This window comes from Micropterus dolomieu, linkage group LG02 (genome assembly GCF_021292245.1).
Source record: "Micropterus dolomieu isolate WLL.071019.BEF.003 ecotype Adirondacks linkage group LG02, ASM2129224v1, whole genome shotgun sequence".
NCBI classification, from domain to species: domain Eukaryota; kingdom Metazoa; phylum Chordata; class Actinopteri; order Centrarchiformes; family Centrarchidae; genus Micropterus; species Micropterus dolomieu.
This window is the reverse complement of record NC_060151.1, coordinates 27,592,636-27,614,809: the sequence shown is the minus strand read 5'-3', so window position 1 is coordinate 27,614,809 and position 22,174 is coordinate 27,592,636. Positions and strand designations below refer to the sequence as shown.

The following is a 22,174-nucleotide window of genomic DNA, read 5'->3' as shown; positions in this document are numbered from 1 at the left end:
AATATCTGATCATAGAATTTTTTTAAATACTGCTATGAATCTGACTAAGCTTTCACCACCAAATTTAAGTACTTGACACTTCAATACTCTGTGCTAGAGATGCGTTTTAGTCAGTATCCCATAAGAATATAAGTTTGATACTGTGTCAATACTGCCTGTGTTTCAGTACAGAGAAAGTAATAGTGTCTTTGATTCATTTGCTTGAAGGTTTTTCTACACAACCCATTTTAAACCAAAATAAGTCTAACTTTACGTAATGGTCTTTAATTTCTTGCACACAAAGGGCTAAAAACATTCACTGATGATGGAAACATTGATTAGAAGGCACCCACATCTGTCTTTCTTTCAATCCTTTGGATTTTTACATTTCATTGTGGTCAAATTTGCTGTGAAAACATTAAAAAATACCTTTATTAGAATTTAATGATTTCTGATTTCTATTTATCCTGTACAAAACAGCTGTACAAAAACATGGCTTTTCCATCAGTATTTTAAAACCATTCTGCTTGAGTGAGAGAAGAAATAAAAAAACATGTCAGAAAAGAATTGGGATTTTATTAGACACTACAAATTACAGAGAAACGGAGAGGCTAAGGGCCAAACTGCACAAATAAATGTTATGCATCCATTCCATGACAAACAAGACCGAATACACATTTCTGTTGTATTTTTATACACTCTGAAACAGTCTGTTGGTGTTGCCATGAATACAATGGTTACAAGTCTGTTGCAATGTCCAAAATAAGAAATGAAAAGAGTTGTCAGTGTATATAATATATAGATTTTTTGACGCACTAAGAAGCCCTTCAGTGCAGATGTGAACCTATCCGATTGGTGCTGTGATGAGAACTTTACATTGCTGAGAGACTGGGGAACAGTCAGTGTATTCAAGGCACTGGAATAGACTCAGAATTATGGTTAACGTTTCCGGGTGAGGTAGTGAAATCACTCGACAGTGAGGTAATTTTGGGATACACATGGATTAATTATTGGCTTTTTCCTATATTTGTATGATTTCATATAAAGATGCTACCCAGATTCAGGAGGCATCGTTCCAGTCTTGACTCTTCTCTTCGAACCCTGTTCATACTCGAGTGCGTCTCTGCAGATAAGAAGGGAAACTCCCTCTAAAGCGCAGAAATACTAAGAAATTAGTTTGTGGTTAGAAAATAATCACTTTATGTCGCACACACCTATGGATCGGATCAATAACGTTCAACCAAGCCTGGACTGGGATTTGACTTATATATCCTTAGATGTTTTATTGGGCCGATATTGGCTTTTCTAATTGTTTTGTTTAGGATTGTAATGTTTTCAAATCTTTTCTACCCTGAAAAGAACCAAATACTGATGCCTCAAAATATAAAGATGTCGGCACAAAAATATGGAAGTCCAGGGCTGCCACTATTCAAATAAAATTATTTACTCATTAAGAATAATTTCATTTACTGTTTGGGTGATGAAACATAAAATGTAACATAAAAATGTTAATTTCAATCACGTTATACACACCCAAATAGAATAGGACATTTCTATTGTATAAAAAGGGGGTAATTTCATATTTTGGGATTCTTTTTGCCCAGTTAGATCAGAAAATCAATACCACTCCCATGTCCTCTAAGCTACAGCCAGCAGTTGGTTAGCTTAGCTTGGTACAAGACTGGAAATAGGGGAAGTGGCTATCCTGCCTTTGCCAGAACTCACCAGCACTTTTATATCCCATCTGTTTAATTTGTACAAGAAAGACACAAAAGTGTAAAAATATCATGTGACCAAAGTATTTGTCACCATTGCACCCATCCAGGAAATATACATACATAAAACCAAACTGTACACCAAACCAAAGTGTAATATCAGTTTAGAGGTGCTGGTAGGTGGGTTTTGATTCCCTCCATTTGAGTCTTTGTGTTATGCTAAGCTAAATGGTTGCTAACTGTATTTTCATATTTAATGAAACATGAAAGTGGTATTAACTGTCAGCAAATGTCAAACTATTTCTTTGGATGATTTCATTTTTAATTCGACAGCCCTGGACTTCCATACAAATTATCAGAAACATCAATATCAGCCCTCAAAAACATAAATCGGTCGCATCCGAGTCTTGGACTGACTGGCAAAAAGTTTTGCAGCATGCAGCGCTACACTACAGCACAACTAACATTTGGGGTGGGGGGTGGGGGGTGGGGGGGACTCCACTGCAAGCTTTCACTTTCACAAAAGAAATGAAGCTTTCCAGTGTCCATCACTCAGGGTCAGGGACACGCTACAACTGCATTGGAAGGAAACAAACACACACAGAGCAGCAATAGAAAACCAGCTATAGATTTCCCTTCCTTCATAGTAACTTCATCCCGTCAAATAAGATCAGAAAGAAACAAACTAACAAGCTGTGTGGTTACAAAAAGCCTTGAGAAGTTAAAATATTCACCACTGAAAGAAAAGAAAGCCTCGACGACTTATTAAATGTCCGGAAGTGTCGGCGGAAGGTTACAAGTGTTTTCTTGTTGGGTTTGAGTTGATGGATTTTGAATAGGGCACAAGTGTACATTCTCTCTTTTGGACTGCATTTTCAGCATTGGCTTCCTTAGAGTTAAATGGGATTTACATGGCATGGTTAAAGGTGGCACCAACATAAGCAGGAGTGTCATCATAATAATATTCATAAAGATAATAATAATGCCCTGGAGGTTTGGGTGCTGCTTAATATCCACAAATCTCTAAAACTACCACATCCTAGCTAATATAGATTATCAAAATACCACTATATGCATTTGTCTTTGAGTTATATACTTGTATTCTTTAATAATATTCTGGATCTGTTGTGCCTTTAAAATACATAGTTCATTAATGTATAGGAAAAATACTGTACAAAAAGAACAACTTATAGAATAGGTTTATATAAACATATCTCTTGTAACCAATATATCATCTCTGTTGTGAATCGTTTGGTCTGCAGTAAACAAATTGATTGGGTTAACCACAGTATTGGACAACACCATCCAACTTTTTTTTTGTCAACATCTTTTACATTCATACAGCCATCTTTAAAAAGAGGGCAAACATAGAGCTACAATGAGAGACTACAGACATCTGGATTCATTTCTAAATTAAAAGCACTCATATTAATCATGCTAAGTTAAACAGAAGCAAACAGAATTATCAACAACTTTGCAAAAAAAAAAAAAAAAAAAAAAAGATTTGCAAACAGCTTTTCGTTCAGTGAAAGAAAATCATGCTTAAATCTGAAAACAAGGAGGAGGCTAAACGACAACAATGTCAAGAGCAGTATTAATACTAACAATTATATCAACAGAATACATATATATGTATATATATATATATATATATATATTAAAAAAAACAACAATCTTCCATCTGAGAAATAAAAGGTTGATAAATATGAGGCGGAGGAATTTTGAGCGAGTGGAACCGTTGCACCGGATCAGATTGTGAGACGCGCGTTAGTGCAGAGGTTAGCTACCCTTAGTTAATTGAGGTGAGCTAAAGTGAGAGGTGGAAAGAAGGGCGAGATCTGGGAGCAGGGAGGGGTGAGGGACATGTAGGTAGTCATGTTAGTTTAGTTCTGGATAGGAATTATTGCTCAGTGTCCGGATGAAGGAGAAAAACTAAAACAATATATATTTTTGAAACGGCAACTCTGCACCACCATTGCACAAAAAATGTGCTATGTTTTAAAATAACGAAAACGCTGTTACTGAAGCCAGAGGGGTAGATGAGTTAGAGCGCTGGGAGGCAAAACAGTAACACAACATGTACATCAAGAAAAGGGGTTAAATGTTGCTAATGGGAGACAAGCAAACGGTTTAGAGGGCATTAAAAACACAAGTTTTGGGGGTTATAAGCAGACACGTCACATGTTAATACCAGAAGAAGAAGAAGACATAGAAGAAGGGAAACAGGAAACAGTTTTCAGTCCTGATGTCACGTATAAAATCGGTATGAAAGTGAACAACAAACACCATGGCATCGTTTTTCAAAAGTGGAAGGTTGTGGTGGACTCAGCTGGTGGGTTGGCTCATAACTCCTCACAGTACATTAAAGTGGGAAGTATGCATGTGTAAATACATATATTTATCTATGTATATATATTTAGTCGAACAATGTGTACAGAAAATAAAAGAAGGAACAGACAAATTGAAGCTTATGATAGAAGTCAAAATGACAGATATAATACCTGAATCATACAGGTGTGTGTTGGTTAAGGGGGGAGGGGAGGGGGAGGCAGGAGGTTTGCGGGAGGAGGACGAGTTGGAGTTGGGGGTGGTGGAGGAGGAGGGGGCAGTGCCACCAAAAGAGGCACATAGTCCTTCAAACTTAAGGGAAGGTGGGTTGGGGTAATGAAGTGGGAGTGGGTTGGGTTTTTTGGGGGGGCTCACAGAGGCCCGTGTCGGGCCTCGTATTTAGCCAGAATGTTTTTGCACCGGCCCAGCTCCTTCCTCATGTCCGCTACCTCTATGCGGAGAGCGGCGTTCTCCTTCTCCAGAAACCCGGCCCGGATGGCAATCTGGTTCTCCTTCAGCCGCCGGGCGTCCCGTGACCTCTTGGCTGCCACGTTGTTCTTTCTGCGCCGGGCCCAGTATTTATCATCCTGAAGAGCAGAGCAGACGGGTTAGCACTGAACACAGCAATGTTTATCAGAAATCACTAATACCGCCCTCTTGCTAGCTGCTGGCAGGGTCAAAAGGTCGGGAAGCTGTCCGTTTAAAATATTAGCACCAGTAAAAAACATTTGAGTTACACAGCAAACTCCAATCTGAACATGTTAACCTATCTGTTAAAAACATTGGTTCATAAATAATAAAAGCACAAGGTCAGAGTATTTTTTTTCTTTTTTCTAATGCCGGATCATCTGAAACAACCGGCCTAGACCAACACACCAAACGACCTACAATTCCTGCTAAACATAGTGCGAAGTTTTATGGACGGAAGCTGCAGTAAAGAAAGAGTTCAGAGTTTTTTTTGTACCGATAAAATGTGCTTATAGAGTATTGAAAACTGCCAATTCAGTTTTTATTACCTTTAGGTCTTCGGGAATGAAAACCTTGCGGGCTTTCTTGATCATGGGCTGTGGCTTCAGCTCCTCTGCGGAGAATTTGCGTTTCCTGGGGTCGAACATTTCCTGGCCGGGCACACTGGACAGAGCCAGGTCTGCCGGGTCAGGCTCGTAGCTCAGGGGCACCTGGATGGACTCTGGGTCTATGGGGCTGGGGGTGTCCCGGGCTGAGGGCAATGCTGCAGGAGGACAGGAAAAAATATCACACATTAGCTGCCAGCAAATACACAGAGTCATCCTGTTTTCTCAAAACGACGGTGTACAGAGTGCTGAAAACTTCTAAGTAGAGTGGAGAGGAGAGAAGCCAGTGGGAAACAAACTCTAAGTACCTCTGATTGTGACTCTAATGGAAGAAATGGCACCATTAAAGTTCAAGCTGGCACTTCCATTTGGGGTAACTGGTAGGGCTGCAACTAATGACTATTTTCGTAGTCGACTAATCTGTTAATTATTCATTAGATTAGTTTACTAGTCACAATTATTTTTGTCACCCCCTAACCATAATTAAACCATTTAACTAATTAAATATCTTTCGAGTGAATAAGTGAACGAGGTTTACTATTCAGAATAAACAATACTATCAACACCAGGGGGAAAATAGGGAAGAAGACAAGACAGCGTAGGATACTCCTATAATTCACCCATTTCCTTATTTGCTAACACAACTAAAAGAGCGTTCACAGAATCATCCATGAGACCTCAAAAACAAGAACGCAAAGAACAACAGAGAGGCTGCTCCAAGATAACAGCCAGGCATTATCACCCGAAACAATAAGCTGACAATCTGATTTATTGCCAAGAGATTTAACTTTAAAATTTAAAACTTTTCAACAAAAGATTTTTGCTTTGGAACTATAGAAAATAAATGCACATTAAAAGCAGATACTGTAACCACAACTGTACACTAACAATGTAATGTCTACTTACAATAATAAAGCAACAGCCCCCTTTCATAATACTTCTGTAGTTTATTTAGCTTTTGTAAGTGGAGAATTTTCTGTTGGCTACATCACGAGCCACATGGTTCTTGATTTACTTTAAAATGTTAAACCATTACTCAGATCAGTAAGGACAGAATAACAGTGGTACGAACGTTGAGACTATCTTACAGTTGTGGCCTTTCCTCTGTCGCTGCTGCTCTGTTTGACTCAGACTGTATATAAGAAGTGGACGTAGTCATCGTGACGTCACCCGTTGGTTTGTGGACTGCCGTTTTGAAGCCTTGAGTTTGACCTATAGGTCGCTGTGAGTTTTTGCAACCAGCGGCACCGGACGCGACCGTATTTGGATGAGACGGTGGAGCTAACGGCCGTGTGTGGAGCTAGCTAGCTTGCTTAGCTAGGTACATCTGTAATTCACCCTAACTTTCATTTTAACAGAACTGACAATTTTGTCTAGTGAACAACAGTCTTAAAAATAAAGATAATCCCACCCTTAAGCATTCTCTGCTTTATGGTCCAATTTCCTTTAAATGGGACCATGATTTACTAAATAAATATCATGTTGTATTGACGAAGACATGAAACTAGCGATTGAGACCATAAACTCATCAGGAAAGTGTTTACAGAGGTAATTATTCAGCTAAGAAGTAGGTTCATTTTACCATAATTTCTAATGGAGCCGGACTTCTTTTTGCAACCAGAAGAGTCGCCCCCTGCTGGCCGTTCAACAGAATGCAGGTTTAAGGGACTTCCTCGTTAGTTTGCTGACCGGAAGCTTCCCGCTTTGTTTGACTGCTGCAGTGGTCTGAGTAACAGGGACCAGAGAGCGTTTGAGCCTTTTTATATACAGTCTATGGTTTCAGCACATTTTCGATTCGCCATCAACTTTCGTAAAACTGCCAATATTCAAGTTCTACACAGTTGATTTCTCGTCTCAAAACCTGTCAAAAGTGTATTTATAGATGAAATGGTGTACAGAATTTGTAGTAATTTAATTTATTTAATTTAATTTTTAGTAGTCTTACAGTCAAGCAGTCATGCCAGACAATGCAAGCGATACTACCCCCAGCACTTCCTGTAGCGCATTGCTGTTAGAAATGAACAACCAGAAATGTTCTGAATGAGAAGATCTGTCCCTTAAACGGCATCTTTGAAATGACGCGTCGACAATGGAACGTTGTCGACTACGTCGACTAATTGTTCCAGCCCTAGTTACTGGTTATGTAACATTATGAGTGAGTCTTCATCAGCAGATCTTTTCTGTGGAGCTCTTACAGCTGGACAGAGGACACAGTAGGAGCCTCTCGAACTGAGCAGGAGGCCTCTGAGGGGGAGCTGAATGCTGCCTTTCTTCCCTCTGAGCTCACATGTTTGTGTTCAAGGCCATTAAGAAATGTCAGGCTTTGACAGAGTCTCAGTGTCGGTGCAGATGTAAAGCAAGAGAACAGGTGACTTCATTTCTAGAAAAAGAACAGTTTCATTTGTATAGAAAAGTATTTGCGTAACCTGACCAGCAGATGGTGCTATCACATAAGCTTTAAAAACGCTGCACCCTGAGAAATCATTTCACTTAAACTCTGCAGCTATCAGCAGTCCCCGTCAGCTGATCTGAAACCACCAGGTTTTGTCTTTCAACTGTCTGGAGGGGATCTGCTCCTCACATTTCTCTGCCTGTTGTGCAAACTAAGCTTCTCCACTTGATTTGAAGCTGCAGGCGACCAGCAGAGGGTGACTCAGTTCATCAGCCGGCCCACCTGGAACAATTTCTCTGAGACTCATTACACTAGCACTAATTTGTTTTGTCATTCAAACCACACCTGCATTCCCCACTTGATAAGAAAAGCTCGACGAGCAACACAACAACTGGGAATCTGACTGAAAGCAGCAAAGTGCAGCAGGCATTTTAATTAGCTGCTGATGTGCTGGCAGCTCGTACATCATGACCTACATTTCGTATTTGTGAACTTGCAGTGACAGATAGTCAAGGCCGCTGACCTTCAGTCGGGGGTGTACACGGCCAAACTGCTTTCGGGTGCGGCGGAGATTTGAGAAGGGGCCATAAGATTTGGCTCTGACTGCTCTCTGTGTACGTACAGGGCGTCTGTGCTCAGTCAGTACTCAGCCGGTACATCTGGACACTGATCACTGTGATCACTTCAATCCTGCTCAGATTAAAGTCACATCACAAAGACACAAAACCTCAACTGAGGGCCACGCTGCCTGAGATTTCTCTGTTCACAACAAGGAAAAAGTGTTTTGTTTTAAAAAAATAAAAATATGTAGGGCTGTTAAAAACTGCTTATTATCACCTCATAAAACTGAGCATAAATGTGGAAAAATACCCCAGTGAAAACAACAACTTTCTCAGAAAAGACACGTTTCACATGCATGCCTTCTACAGATGGTTGATGTTGCAGTTCACTACACACAAGTAGGGATGCGTATGGTAACACCAAAATGACTTTATTTAAAATGTTGATATAGGAAAATTTGACTGTCCAAAATTATTCGTTCTAATTGTTGTCATTTCTGAATGTGTAAGAATGTGTTAATTTCTGTTTCTGATGAGCACCTTAGCTGCTGCTCGTCAGTGTGTAAATGTGAATGTGTTGTAGTGTAAGGCACTGGTCCGAAAGGCGCTATGTGGAAGTATTATTTTTATTATAGTTTTTCTAGATGTGTTGGTTAATGAATTGGTTGGTCTGTAAAATGTCAGAGAATAGTGAAAAACATCCATCACAAGTTTCCAGATCCCAAGGTGACGTCTTTACATAGCTTGTTTTACTGGATTAACAGTCTAAAAGGTAAAAATGTAATGATATAAAACAGAGAAACGATGCGATTCGACACCTTTACCAGCAGGGAATATTTGGCATTTTTGCTTGAATAATTATTGAAATAACTAACAGGTTATCAAACTTGTTGCTAATCTTAAAACACAATGTTTTCTCTGCCAGCAGCTCTTAGAATTTCTGACCTTAAGATCATCACACAACTCCTTTTCATAAGCTAAGACACATATCGCCCAACTTAACCTCCCACCATTCATAAGCTGAGCACAGCAAGCTACTTACTAACTAAGACGCTGTCTTAGACAATCTATCAGGCCTGCACTCAAACCTGCAAATAGCCACCTTGATCTAATCACCTTTGGGAGTCATTTTGATCTCCTAATTAGCAGAGTTAAAACACAGTGGCTTGGTCATGGGCTAAAAGTAGACGTACAAGCCCATTCATTGGCCTATAATGGCCTTAAACTAAAGTACGACACACTCCAACTGAGAGGGAACAGACGAACGTGAATTCACAAAATAGCCCTGCCGCCCCATGTCCTCCTCCACCCTCCTGAACAGGAAATCTAAAATTAGCGAAGAAAGGTAGCGCAGATCTAACCTACAAAGAGCTGTGTGAAAGCTGGAACTCTTGATTAAATACCTGCAGAAATTGCTTTCATTAGATGTGAAGGTTGCAGGTCGGTGTCACGCTAGGTGATCATATCAGAGTGTTATCATGCAGCTCTGTGGGTGATAGTGCTGCAGTTCGTGATAAGCGGAGCTGCTGGTTGTCTCTGTGTGCAGGGACAGAGCTGCTGAACTCTGACCTGGGTGTAACACGGGACCACAGCCAGTTCTTTCCCTCAAAGACTGCACTTTGGGGCTAAAGGGCAAAAAGACGACTGGAACTGGTTCACATGACCACATATTTAATATTTCTCAACAAATCCCATTAAAATACCAAAATCAACAATGGATTTCCCTCACTAACAAGTGCTGTGTGTGCAGCTTCTTCCTCTGTACCATACAGCTCCAGTGTTGTCCACAAAACTTTTAAAAACACATCATTGAGCCACACTATTGCACTGAGTGACATGTTCCTTTATTATCATGAACACACACTATAGATTATTTTGACTAAATATTAACTATTATATTGCTTAGATTTAAGATTGTGCATTAAAACACAACTGAAAATAGTCCCCACCAAATGCACGTTATTTGCTGCTGTTTGAGTAAAGTTTGAACCATGACATGCAAATCAAGAGGACTTCAATCCTCCAGGTCAGTCATGCAGGAGCTGCTGATCCTGTCCACAGGACACATGACCAGATATATGAGAGGGAAGCTTGGCTTGCAAGAAACCAGGCTAGAGGAAATTACAACTACAACAATGGGAAAGATAAAATAAGATATGCAGTGCAGGACTTAAAAGCACACTGATAAATATTGACTGATTGCAGCCTTGACAGCCTTCTCTGACACACTAAATTATTTCTACATAAATATGTGAACTCCACATTTAGCTCCTCGAATGTGTTGATTTATGTTTCTCACTGAGCTTTCCTTCCTCGACTAACACACTGGAATGCACCCCAACACACCCTTTGACCCCTCCTGACTCTGACTTCCCTTTGGACCCTGCCAACAGCACGCAGGTGTCCAACTCCTGAAGCAACCCTGACAAAGACTCTCAAAATCTGCAGGCAAGTCAGATATAGAGAAAATACTGAAAGCCGCTTATATTTGTTCGTTGGATGCGATAACAAGGTTTTAAGCCGCGTGCTGTATTGCTCGCACGCAGAGTGCAGGCACAGAGGGATTGTGGTTGTTGTGGGTGGTGTTAGTGGTAGTGGAGTGGCTGGTTAGACGAGACTGTGCGAGCTGGAAAAACATTGCGTGCACGTGACAAAAGCACACCAGAGTCCATGTGATCTCTGCAGGGTACAGCCTGTGCCTTGGCTCCGAGTCCGGGCTATGTCGGAGCTGAGCCCGGCCAGGGAGGGAGAGGAAGACTGGATGGGAAGTAGAGGGTGTTAAAGGGAGAGAAGGGAGGGGAGGGTGAAAGTGAGAGTGAGTGAGGGGAGGGGGGGGAAGGGATGAGAGGCTGGTAGGTTCATGCCGTGACAAGCTCCTGTTTGCAGCTCAGCGCAGCACACGGCGCCTGCATGTGTCCGTCACATGGCCCGGCACACTGCAGGAAACCCCTGCCGCTTTCACGTGAGAGGTAAATGTGAAGATGCAGACAGAGACCCCCCCACACACACACACACACACAGACACACACACACACACACACACACACACACACACACACTGTGGTTTGAAGTTCTGCCTCTGTATACACACACGCACTAAAGCTGGAGCTACAGTGTCCTGTACAGATGCACCTCCTCTGGAGCTGCCTTTTATCTCTGGCTGCACTGTTCTCAGATTCAAGCTAAAAGATATCTTACCCTTAGTCTGCAAACCTTTCTAGTTGCAAATATAGAATTATTCGGCGGACAAGGTTACATGAAAACTCTATATCCTTATAAACTGTCCAAAAAAACTAGTATATCAATCGATATAGAAATTAATTAATATCTATTTTTTTTTAAATTAATTTATTAAGTAAATATACAAAACATGCTAAGTTTCCAGCATCTCATATGTGAGGATTTACTGCTTTCTTCTGTTAATCGTAAAATTTATTATCTTTGGGTTTTGGACTTTGGTTCGAACAAAACAAGCTATTTTAAGACACCACCTGGGCCCTGGGAAGAATGTTGTGCTTTCACTACATTTTATAGACTAAATAAATAATTTCATCAAATCTAATAGTCGACTCAGTTCCTTCCTGCAGGAAGGAAAAAGGAAAGGAGGCTAAAACAGCTGAATCTCAGCTCAGTCTGCAATCGCTTCAACTTCCAGGAATAGAGTCATTATGGTGTAAGATAAACATCAAGGTACATGCAACTAACCTGACATGAGGATGTGAGGATTAGGGATTTTTAAATAAAACACAGACATTATTATTGTATATATTATAATACATGTTCAGACAATTCGCCTCAGTAAAAGCACTTTGGTAAACTTGCGTTGTTTCTAAATGTGCTATATAAATAAACAGACTTTAATTTACTCTGGTTTTCTGGCCTGGAGTGTCGGTTGAACTTTGGATCCCATTCTTTTAAACTAAGAAAAGCGTTGAGAGTTCGTTAAGGAATTCACAACGTCACTAATGTGATACTTTATTATCTACCGGTATTATAAAGAAAGACTTATGTCATATGATAAGTTTACAATGCCTTCTCAAGATTTCTTCCTTCCCAATCTTCAAACTTTAAGACACAACACACCGAGAGGAAGTGTTTGGGCGGATCTACAAACAATCCCTACATAACTGTTTTTTTGCGTGTCTGTAAACAACTATGTCTCTGCGTTCTGTCCAGTTAAATATGGTGTGCCTCAGGGGTCGGTGTTAGGACCCATTTTGTTTTCCTTGTATCTGCTTCCCCTTGGACATATTATCCATAAACATGGTATTTCTTTTCATATTTATACTGATGACACACAAATGTACTTGCCCGTCAGATCCACAGACCCTGGAATGCTGAGTTCACTTAACAACTGCCTTTGTGAAGTTAAAAAATGGATGTCAAATAATTTCCTCCAGCTGAACTCAGACAAAACAGAAATCCTGGTCATCGGGTCCCAGCAGATGGCAAACAAATACTGCCATCTGCTGGTTCCCTAGTAAATCACATTAAGCCTGTGGCAAAGAACCTTGGTGTTTGGTTTGATAGTAATTTAAATTTCGAGCAGCACACCACAAAGCTTGTTCAATCATGTTTTTATAAACTTAGAAATATAGCAAAAATTTGATCTATGTTAACTTTTAAGGACACCGAGACCATTTTACACGCCTTCATCTCATCACGCCTGGATTATTGCAACAGCCTTTTCACCTCTTTAACCCAAAAATCTATTGATCGACTCCAGACTGTCCAGAACTCAGCTGCCAGGCTTTTAACCAGAACAAAGAAATATGACCACATTACTCCTATTTTAGCTTCATTACACTGGCTCCCAGTATGTTTTTGAATTGACTTTAAAATTATATTGATTACTTTTAAAGCTCTTCATGGCCTCTCACCTTGTTATATTTCCGAACTTTTAGTCCCATACATACCAGCACGTACCTTGAGATCCTCGGGCAGAGGTCTGTTGTCTGTTCCAGAGTCTCGACTGAAAACTAAAGGGGACAGAGCGTTTGCTGTCAGGGCCCCGAGGCTCTGGAACAGCCTGCCCGAGGAAATCAGGTCGGCTGAGTCAGTGAACTCTTTTAAGTCCCTTCTTAAAACATATTTTTATAGGAGAGCCTTTCTCGATCTTATTTGACTTTATTTTATCCTTTTTATTTTATTATATTTTACTTATTTTATATTTATCTTAAACGTGTATTTTGGTCTTTTCAATGTTTTCTTGCTTGTATTGTTGTCTTTGCACTTGTTGAAGCACTTTGTAACTTGTTTTGGAAAAGTGCTCTACAAATAAAGATTATTAGTATATTATTATTAATGGGACTGTCTGTTGTTTTGAGGCTCCTTCATGGGGAAGTCGATTCCACCCAAATACAAGCTAGACACATTTCATGTATTTAATTGAGCGGTGGAGCAGCTGTTGCTCAGGTCGAAATCAGTCCTTAAAAAGCTGATAGGATGGTGAACAAACACCATTCATCCTCCATTGTCATCCAAAGCGGGATCAATACACAAATGCACAGAGGGTTAATATGCATTTAACTGATTCTAGCTCGTGTGATTTACACACTCGTTGGTCCATTGACACATGCCAGTGACTCACTGACTCTTCAGTGGAACAATACATGTTGCTTTTCATCAGGGCCCCACCTCTTCAGCGTTTACAGGTAAAACACAGCATCACAAAACACCATCAGCATCCAAATACTCCATCTGTTTATCTGTCACACATCGTCAGATCTTCTGCCAGGAGCCTTTTTCTGTTAAATTTGGAATTTAAACACTAACTGTCTCCAGCAGTGTGCTCGGCTTTTGCTCGCTGAGGATTTGCTCCGTTTAGGTTTATTGTGAAGGTCGGCCCTATAAATGATTCAAATCGCTCCGGTTTCTAGTGAATTGAAACCCCAAATAGTGTCTGGCAGCAGCTTAACAACCTCAGGTACACAGTTAAACGCTTCAGTCTAAATACCAACTGCCTACTTAATGTCAGCTCATTACAATAACAAAATTTTCCATTACGAAAAGTCTCCTTTCATCAACACTGAAAGACTGGAACCTAGTACTGAAGTACACACTACATGAAATAAATGGGTCTGTATATGCTTTTAGGTTCATAATGCTGCCTTTTTAAAAAATATTTTGATGACTCAATGTAGATGGTGTTGAAAATCTCAAGAGGAAGTTTATGACGGTCATGTTGTTAAGTTTCTGTGTATAAACGGCACACTGAAGTTGGTTATGACATTATTTATCAAAAGGAGATCACATAGAATAACCTATAAGTGTGTGATTTGGCTGAACAGAGTGTTCAAAGATACAGTAGTTTAGGGGAAGTTTACTGTCTTTCCCACTTTCCCAGAGTAACTAAAGTTTTTATGTATTTGGCGTAGAACAAGTGGGAAGCTTCCGGTCTGAGAAGCGAGGCCAAAGCGGAAGTCCCTTTAACACTAGATCAACCAAAGGGTCAAATTTACCCGCGGCTGGTTTTCAATCGTATGTAATCGATTTGTTTCAACACAATAGTCAAGTCCCCCAGTCTTTGACATTTTTTCTAAAAGTGTGTTATGCAGCAACCCCAATTGTTAAAAATATTAAGATAAAGCCAGATTTAAAAAATGGGCATTTATACCTGTAAGTGCCAGCGGGTAAAATTTACCCCTATAGAGAATACAGTAATTTTCGTGCTGTTCATTTCGCACGTTTAGATAAATATTCTATGTTGCTAGTGGCAACGCTTTTTCCACTACAGACATTGGTCAGCGCAGTGAGTGAAGGAGAGTCTGACGGTGGGGGCTAAGCAATGTGTCCTGAGCTTATTCTGCATCTTAGGGCCTATAGATTTTGGGTAGGCTATGATCATCAAAACTAATTGTGCAGTAGCCTAGTTTTTCACTGTGATAGCAGTGTGTTTTGCAATCCCTTCAAGAGAGCGTGTGGCTCCTTCATGCACTTTTTGACCTGCAGAGGATATATAGTTTTCCAACACTGTGTACCTTTTTAGTAAAAGTGATTATACATTTTTCCTTGGGAAAAAATCTACTTAATATATAATTGTATATATTGTATAATTGTTTCTTTTGAATAAATACTTTTGTTTGGACCTTTAAAATTTTCTAACTTTGTAATTCACTGGATGCCTGATGGAGTCCAAAAAAACAAGCACAACAATAACAACTAGCCTCCATTATTAAGCTATTATCGTCGCCTATCAAACACTACAATAGTCAGTTGTTTTTCTAATTTGTATGCTACATTTAAATTCAAGCTTTAGAATATAACTTGGCTATAATATCTACAACAATGGCGAGTGGATGACATCAAAATAGCCGTTGCGTGTGGACGTGCCCTTCACACATGAGGGAGCACAGGTGAACGACCTGCATGGTGAAGGCATAATTCTATAAATGTGGGGATGGTGTTTATGGGAAATGCACAGCCAAGGTGCTGCATGTTTCCCAAAGTGTGTTGGAGCAACATGTAGCAGAAATAATCACAAAATCACTGCATTTTATGTGATTGACAAGTCGTTACCATGATGACCTGTCAATCAGGCTAGAGTGGCTCCCATGGCACTGTGTAAATTTAACCAGCACTGTTGAAAAAGAGTATTAGGAGTTGGCTGTTCACTTTCTCTGGTGAGTACATTTAGTTTTAAGTCTGTTGTTTTTGAATATTTAAGCTGTCACTGTCACTAAAGAGTCTTTAATAAAAACGCATTTCATTCATTAATGTCTCACATAAGTTAATGTTTATTGATCAGTAAAATAGTCAAAAATTGAATGCATAGCCCTGTAATAAGTAATTGCAATTGCTATTTACACTGAGTAAGAAAACCCTGTAAATAATTGATAAATAGCCATAAGTAAGTCAAGTACTTGATATTACCAAGCATTATAAGTTTTGTCACTATACACACTGCCTTTGAGTTCAAGCATCATTTGGAGTTATTTCTTTGAAGTGGCTAAATCATAAAAAAAAAATTCAGTCACTACTATTTATTAATAATAATAATAATAATAGTAATAATGATCAGAAGACGAAGTGAACAGCAAAGTGGGATTCATATTTCTTTATTCAAAATAGCGATTTCTATTTCATAATGAAGCCTTTGCCACAATTGGGAAATGAACCAGATAATCATCCTTAAATATTCAAAAGAAAACTCAGCAGGTTCAGCACCTTGGACAGCGGACTAAAATTTCAGCAGCAGATCTGCCAAAGTAGAAGCAAATAACGATTAAGATAAGATTGCGCTTTATTGATCCCTAGGGGAAGTTCAGGCACCACAGCAGTAATTACAGGGAGTACAGAAATGTATTGTAGGGAACAGCAAGATATAACCAGCAAAATAAAACAGGTAATCATGGATCATATAAAAATGTTTTTTAAAAACTGTACAAGATAAAATAAAATACAAGACTTTAGTAAAGTGTCAAGATGTCTCTCTACAGAATCAGCTGTGTATCTAAAGTCCAGCTTGTACTGTGACCAGTGAGCCCCCCTGGATACACCGCGGCAGAACGCTGATCCAAAACTGTTCTCTGTCCAAGTGGTCCTTCACTGTGACGTTCAGGTGAAACATCCGTCTGCAGGGAGGAGGACAAGTCAGTGTGACAGAAAAACAGTGGAGCTTGTGTTAACCTTGACACTGCACTGCTTCATAAGTCTAATCCTGTATTAAATCAGGCCTACTACATTTTGGGACTAGAGTGTATTGGGTATGGGGTTGCCTGTGTCTTAAACAGAAACACTGTTGTGGTGCAAGCACGTAAGACTTCTGCTCGCCTTTATACTTGTGTACACAGTGAAGTGACCAATAAATATGATTTGATTTAGCACATTACCATGTGTCCCTGTTGCTGTGTACTCAGGTCTAATTCAATACTTGGAGGTTACGATGGCGCTCAGATGGCAACAAATTTGCAAGCTTTTCTAAATCAGGGGGAGGGTTATATATTGTATTAATATACTAAATTATGGCCTAATTTAAATGGGTAAACAGTCCCCTCTGTGGTTCCTTCCTCCTGTTTGACTTCAGGTGAGCAGAAACACGATGGTGAACTACAGTGTTAGCTGTGGTTGTTTAATCTTTCCACAGAAGACCGACAATGTTATGTTAGTGACCCAATGCAGAAGATCAGCTGACAATCATCAAACATAAACATTAATGGTCAGTCAATGTAGGAGAAAACTTATACATAAGGGACAACACCACAAATAGTTTGGCTTAAGAATAACCTATAATAGTCTGCGTTACTTACAGTAGAAATATATTGCATGTGCTGTAACGTTAGTTAATGTTAATCCATTTTGGCATATATCCATGGGTCTGTCTGCTTAAAATGGTTAAGTTACATTTGTCCAGTTAGCTGGTCTTTACTGTTAGCCAGCTCTCCTGGCAGACCCGATTTGTTAAACATATGAATTTGTGCTTTGTCAGGTCTGTCTGCAAGATGACAAGCAAATAACTTTTAAAATGCTTGTTTTCTAAATGGAGTTTTGAATGGATCAGGGCTATGCTATGCCAACTGTTTCATTGAAAGTACAGTGATAGCTGGAATCAAGTAACAGACACATATTTTCTGAACTTACCAGGTAGTTCAACTTCTTTGCTTGCTTTTCTCCAAGCAATCTCCTGTTTTGACAGTGGAGGTCGCAAAACTCAATGGCTTGCTGCTGCAGACAAGTTGGGAAGCGCGAGTGAAGATAAATCTAGTTTTTAAATCCCAAAAAATTCAATCAAAAAGTTAATTTAATAAAAACATTAACTCTGAGATCCTCCTGCTGGTAAACAGCTCCAATTCAAAGCAGAATCATAAAATGCATAAAATATTCTGCACCGGTTTGCTACAGTTTCCAGATTGTCGTCGAGCAGAGGCTCTGTCTCTCAGCTCTGCCTGGTCCTCTAAACACAACACTTTAAGTTCAAAGCGCAGTGATGCACACAAATGTTTCGCTCCAGTTGAATACTTTCAACAACGCAGATTTTACATGTTCGCACCATTTACAACAACTGACAAATTTGCTTTGCGGTCTATGCCAGACCGGCTACCAAAACAAAGAACAGAGAAGATCGGATGACAACAAACACGGAGAGGGTGTGACGTCAATCTCTGCTCTGCTTATTTAGGTTTATGTTCATTGTTCAGCACCAAGTCACCAAAGCAAATTCTATATCTTTACATAGCAAAGAGCTGTTTGCTGCTTTATTAATGTTCAGAACTTGTAAGCTTTCAGTTTGACATTTACCATTGAAGCTTAACATTTTTGTCATCAATTTACATTTTCAAAAGATTATTTTACATTTCAAATTTCCTTTTTCAATGTCCCTGTTTAATTATCACCTGCTTATTCTTGGTAGTGTAGTAAAATAATAATCTTTTAAAGTGAATCTTAATTACTAATTTTCTATTTGGACTTTGGAAGTTGTCCTAAACCAAAAACATACTCCATAAAAAGCGTGTTGTTGTGCGTTTTAAAAATGCATTAAAATTCATTCAAAAATGTATGTCATTGAGTCTACACTGCAGGACAAAGGCAAAGTGTAGTAAATTATGAATCAGACGCAAGCAGTATTTAATCAGTAATCAGGTTTTTCCTGCATAGAGAATTACAAGGCGTTTATAAATGCTGTTGCAAATGGCGTTTGTGAACACTGCTCTGTGCACCTCTACATGTGTGACTGAACGCCGTCCTGGACAGCGACTACAAAGCCAGTGTGCTTTTGTTTACATTGGAGAAATGTAAGGAAATAAAGTTTACATTTTTTAATGATACTTTTCTCCCGATTTGTCACATACAAACGTTCAAACCGACATTTTCTGTACCTACATCCGAAACATGACTTCCACAAACAGCAAATACGTTTAAATTAGTAATGATTTGTTTTTTAATTCATTTCAAAAGTATTTAAAATAAAAACAGGAGGAGATCTCCATGTTTGAGCTTCACCACGTCATGTGACTTGCTTCAGTAGGAACAAATATTACTGGAACCACTAGAGTAAATTGCAGATCAACATTTAATATCCAGAAATTCACATCAGCTACACTGCAAGAGGACCCTGAACAAGAAATAAAAACAGCTAATGTTATATTTGATTTTAATATCTTGCTGTTTGTTAACTGTGTAAATGAACACATTTGCTTTAATGTTGTAGGCACATTTTTTTTTAATATGGACTAATGCGAAAATCATAATCATTTTCTTTAATTATATCATTATTAAAATATGTTGCTGGCACGTGATCAGGATGGTACCAACTCGGCCTTATTTTAAGCCAGGAAAAAAACCTGGTAATTACCAAACCCTGCAGGGAATTCTTGGGACTGAAACGAAACCAAAGCCAACTCTTACGGTGAAAAACAAAACAGCACAAAAAACTACAGTAAAACACAACTCATGGCAGTGGGCCTTTTGTCTGGGCTGCATCCTGGGACTCCAAAGTCCAATGCAAGGCTGTAAATCAGGTGTCAAGTATGTCAGTGTGCATCTAACCTGTGGTCAAAAGCTCTAACTACAACAGGAGCTGAATGAGAAAAGATCTAAATCAGCGCTCAGGGGCGATGCCTTCAGAGACCTGGGACACAAACCACAACAACTTGTTCTCTGTTAGCATCTCTGGTCTGACATTTACTCAGTATGTGTGTGTGTGTGTGTGTGTGTGTGTGTATGCGCGCTAGGTGAGCAAACAGCAGCATGTTTTGCTAAAGCACCCACTGACACAGAAGAGGTGTGAAAAACTTGTCTTTGCATGCAGGTGTGCTTTCAGGTGCACATCGGGCTCCCCTGCATGTGGCTCCTACCTGCTGTGCTGGGGCTGCGGAGGCAGGTCTGAGGCGCCAGGCCTGTGTGAACCGAGGTGGTGGCGCGGCTGCTGAGGTCCACCACAGAGGGTGTGGGCGGCGCAGACGGCGGGGACTGCTGCTGCGACGGCGCTGCCTGTGTGGCCTGGCTGCTCTGGGCTGCGCTGACGGGGATGCCGTTCTCGGACAGGAACTCTTCCAAGTCCATGTACTCCAGCTGGAAGTTGTCCCCATCGTAGGGCAGGGTCTTGTCCCAAAGGGTCGGGCCAAGGAAGGCCGACTGTGGGTGGTTGGCTGTGCTGCTCTCATCGTCCAGCTTCTTCTCTTTCTCCTTGTCTTTCCCAAGTCCTGCAAATGTTTGCACACAATCATTTCACTGTCTTTCAGGATCACGGGTCAATGCATGGGTATAAATAGAACGCATGCTTGGGGCTTCATCATAAAAAGGGTCAGTTCAACCAATTTACCAAAGGAAAAAATATTTTCGTTTTCACCCACAGGATAAGCTGTTGGCGTCATTGTTTGCAAAGGCATGTAGCTGCGTCATCTTTCAATGTGGTGAGCTCTACCGACTCGATTCATTCCTGCACGGGACTGTGGCGGTCACAGAAGTTTGAACTGGACAAACAAAACCAAAAACTATCTGCATGAATTTGGGTGAACTGACCCTTTAAGAGTACAAACTAGGTCTCCATTCATGTTCAGATAACGTGATGTCACTCAGTCCGTGATACAAACAGGGGGTGTATTGCAAGAGAGCACAAAAGACGCCCTCTATCGACAGCTCGTGGTATCACTAATGTAAATCCCATCGAATACAAGAGGGTTTAAAGGTTATAAACTCACCTGCAGGCTAAAAACAGCGCAGGTGTTGTCAGAACCATGTTGTACTATGTTACTTTAGATAATAAGTATAAGCTAAAATAGCTTGTTGGCTCGAGGTCAAGTTCACGTGAACCTGTCACTCAATTAACATTAAGACCAGAAGACAACATGCAATTTTATTTCTTTGTCGTCGCTCAACTAACACAAATACACAGTTTCTTTTTCCGACAAAGCCCATATAATAATAAGAAACGTCACTCTGATCGGATTTGTTTAACCTGTGTCCATCACTGCGAGATCTGTCAAAACCGTGGATGTCTAACGTTACAGAATGATAATAGCATCAATAGAAAAACATCACAGAGACGTGCAAGTCAAGTTTTAAAACGTACCTTCATCGTGATGGAAAGGCAGCTTCAGCGGGTTTTCCAGCAGGGATTTCAGCACGCCGTGAGTCGGCGGCAGGAAAGTTGGGTTTATAGGAACAGGTCTGGCCATTTTTTCCATATGTCTTGAAGGGCTATTTGACAATTAAGCTTGCAAACACACGACTGGATCTCCCCCCCCTTAAAAAAAAAAAGACGGAGAAGCGACCGAACTCGCTCGCCGGGCCCGTGCAGATCCTCGCAGACGGGGGAAAACGACGCCGGAGCTCGGAGGGAGAAGACGGAGCTCCGCGCTGCAGCAGGACGGTGAGCGGCTGGCTGGCTGTCTGTCGTCGAGGCTGCCTGGCAAATAGCTGGAGGAGGAGGGCGGGGGGACCGGAGCTCTGACGGAGCCTCTACACTTCTCCATCCATGTGCGGAGACGGACGCCGGTGACGTCAAACCACCAGGAGGGCGGAGACGCTTCTCGCGGCGCGTTCAGGTCGCGTGGGTAAAAACCCCTTCATAGTGCCGGAAAATGTTGCGTAAAAAAGGACTGTCCGAAATATTGCAATAATCTCAGGAGAGCTGAATAAGTATAGACAAAATATTTGGCCCATCATGTAATAATACTTTTATGTTTCGTTTAGATTTGTTCTGAAATAAAACATTAAACATTTTTTTTATATACCTCCAACTCAATTATTTTATATTAATTCATCTTCAGCACTCGTCCATTAAATATAGTTTATTTCTGTTTACCCTTTTTTAAATAATTGATTCTGTATTAATGTAATATTGTCTGCTATGTAGCAGAAGGGAGTTACAAAACACAATTTCACTCTATAACATGTTATATTGTGACAATAAACCTACCTAAATAGCGTTAAACACAAACAACATGGTATGCAGAAACTGAAGCATGACACATAATAGCATTTGCAATAAACAATTTATTGAAGTCACCACTGTCAGACAGTTAAACCAGTGTTTTCATCAAGAACAAATAACAAATAAAGATCAACTCTGGTCAAATATAAGAACAATGCTTATGTGGGTTCTTACCTACACACCAAAGCTGGAGAACCAACAGGCCACAGCAGGCAACATTTTGAGGTTTTATGGCATGTTTCCAACCTTAAACT

The 22,174-nt window shown here is 40.2% G+C and overlaps 1 protein-coding gene across 1 annotated transcript; it reads right to left on the bottom strand.

Moving 5' to 3' along the window:
• Window positions 1–535: 535 nt before the first annotated feature.
• hlfa (HLF transcription factor, PAR bZIP family member a) lies at window positions 536–21,445 on the bottom strand. Its single transcript, XM_046036733.1, has 4 exons — window positions 21,057–21,445; window positions 19,840–20,187; window positions 5,039–5,253; window positions 536–4,609 (listed from the first exon to the last, which is right to left on the bottom strand). The coding sequence occupies exons 1-4, from the start codon at window positions 21,169–21,171 to the stop codon at window positions 4,394–4,396; spliced, it is 894 nt and encodes a 297-aa protein (XP_045892689.1). The 5' UTR covers window positions 21,172–21,445; the 3' UTR covers window positions 536–4,393.
• Window positions 21,446–22,174: the final 729 nt, after the last annotated feature.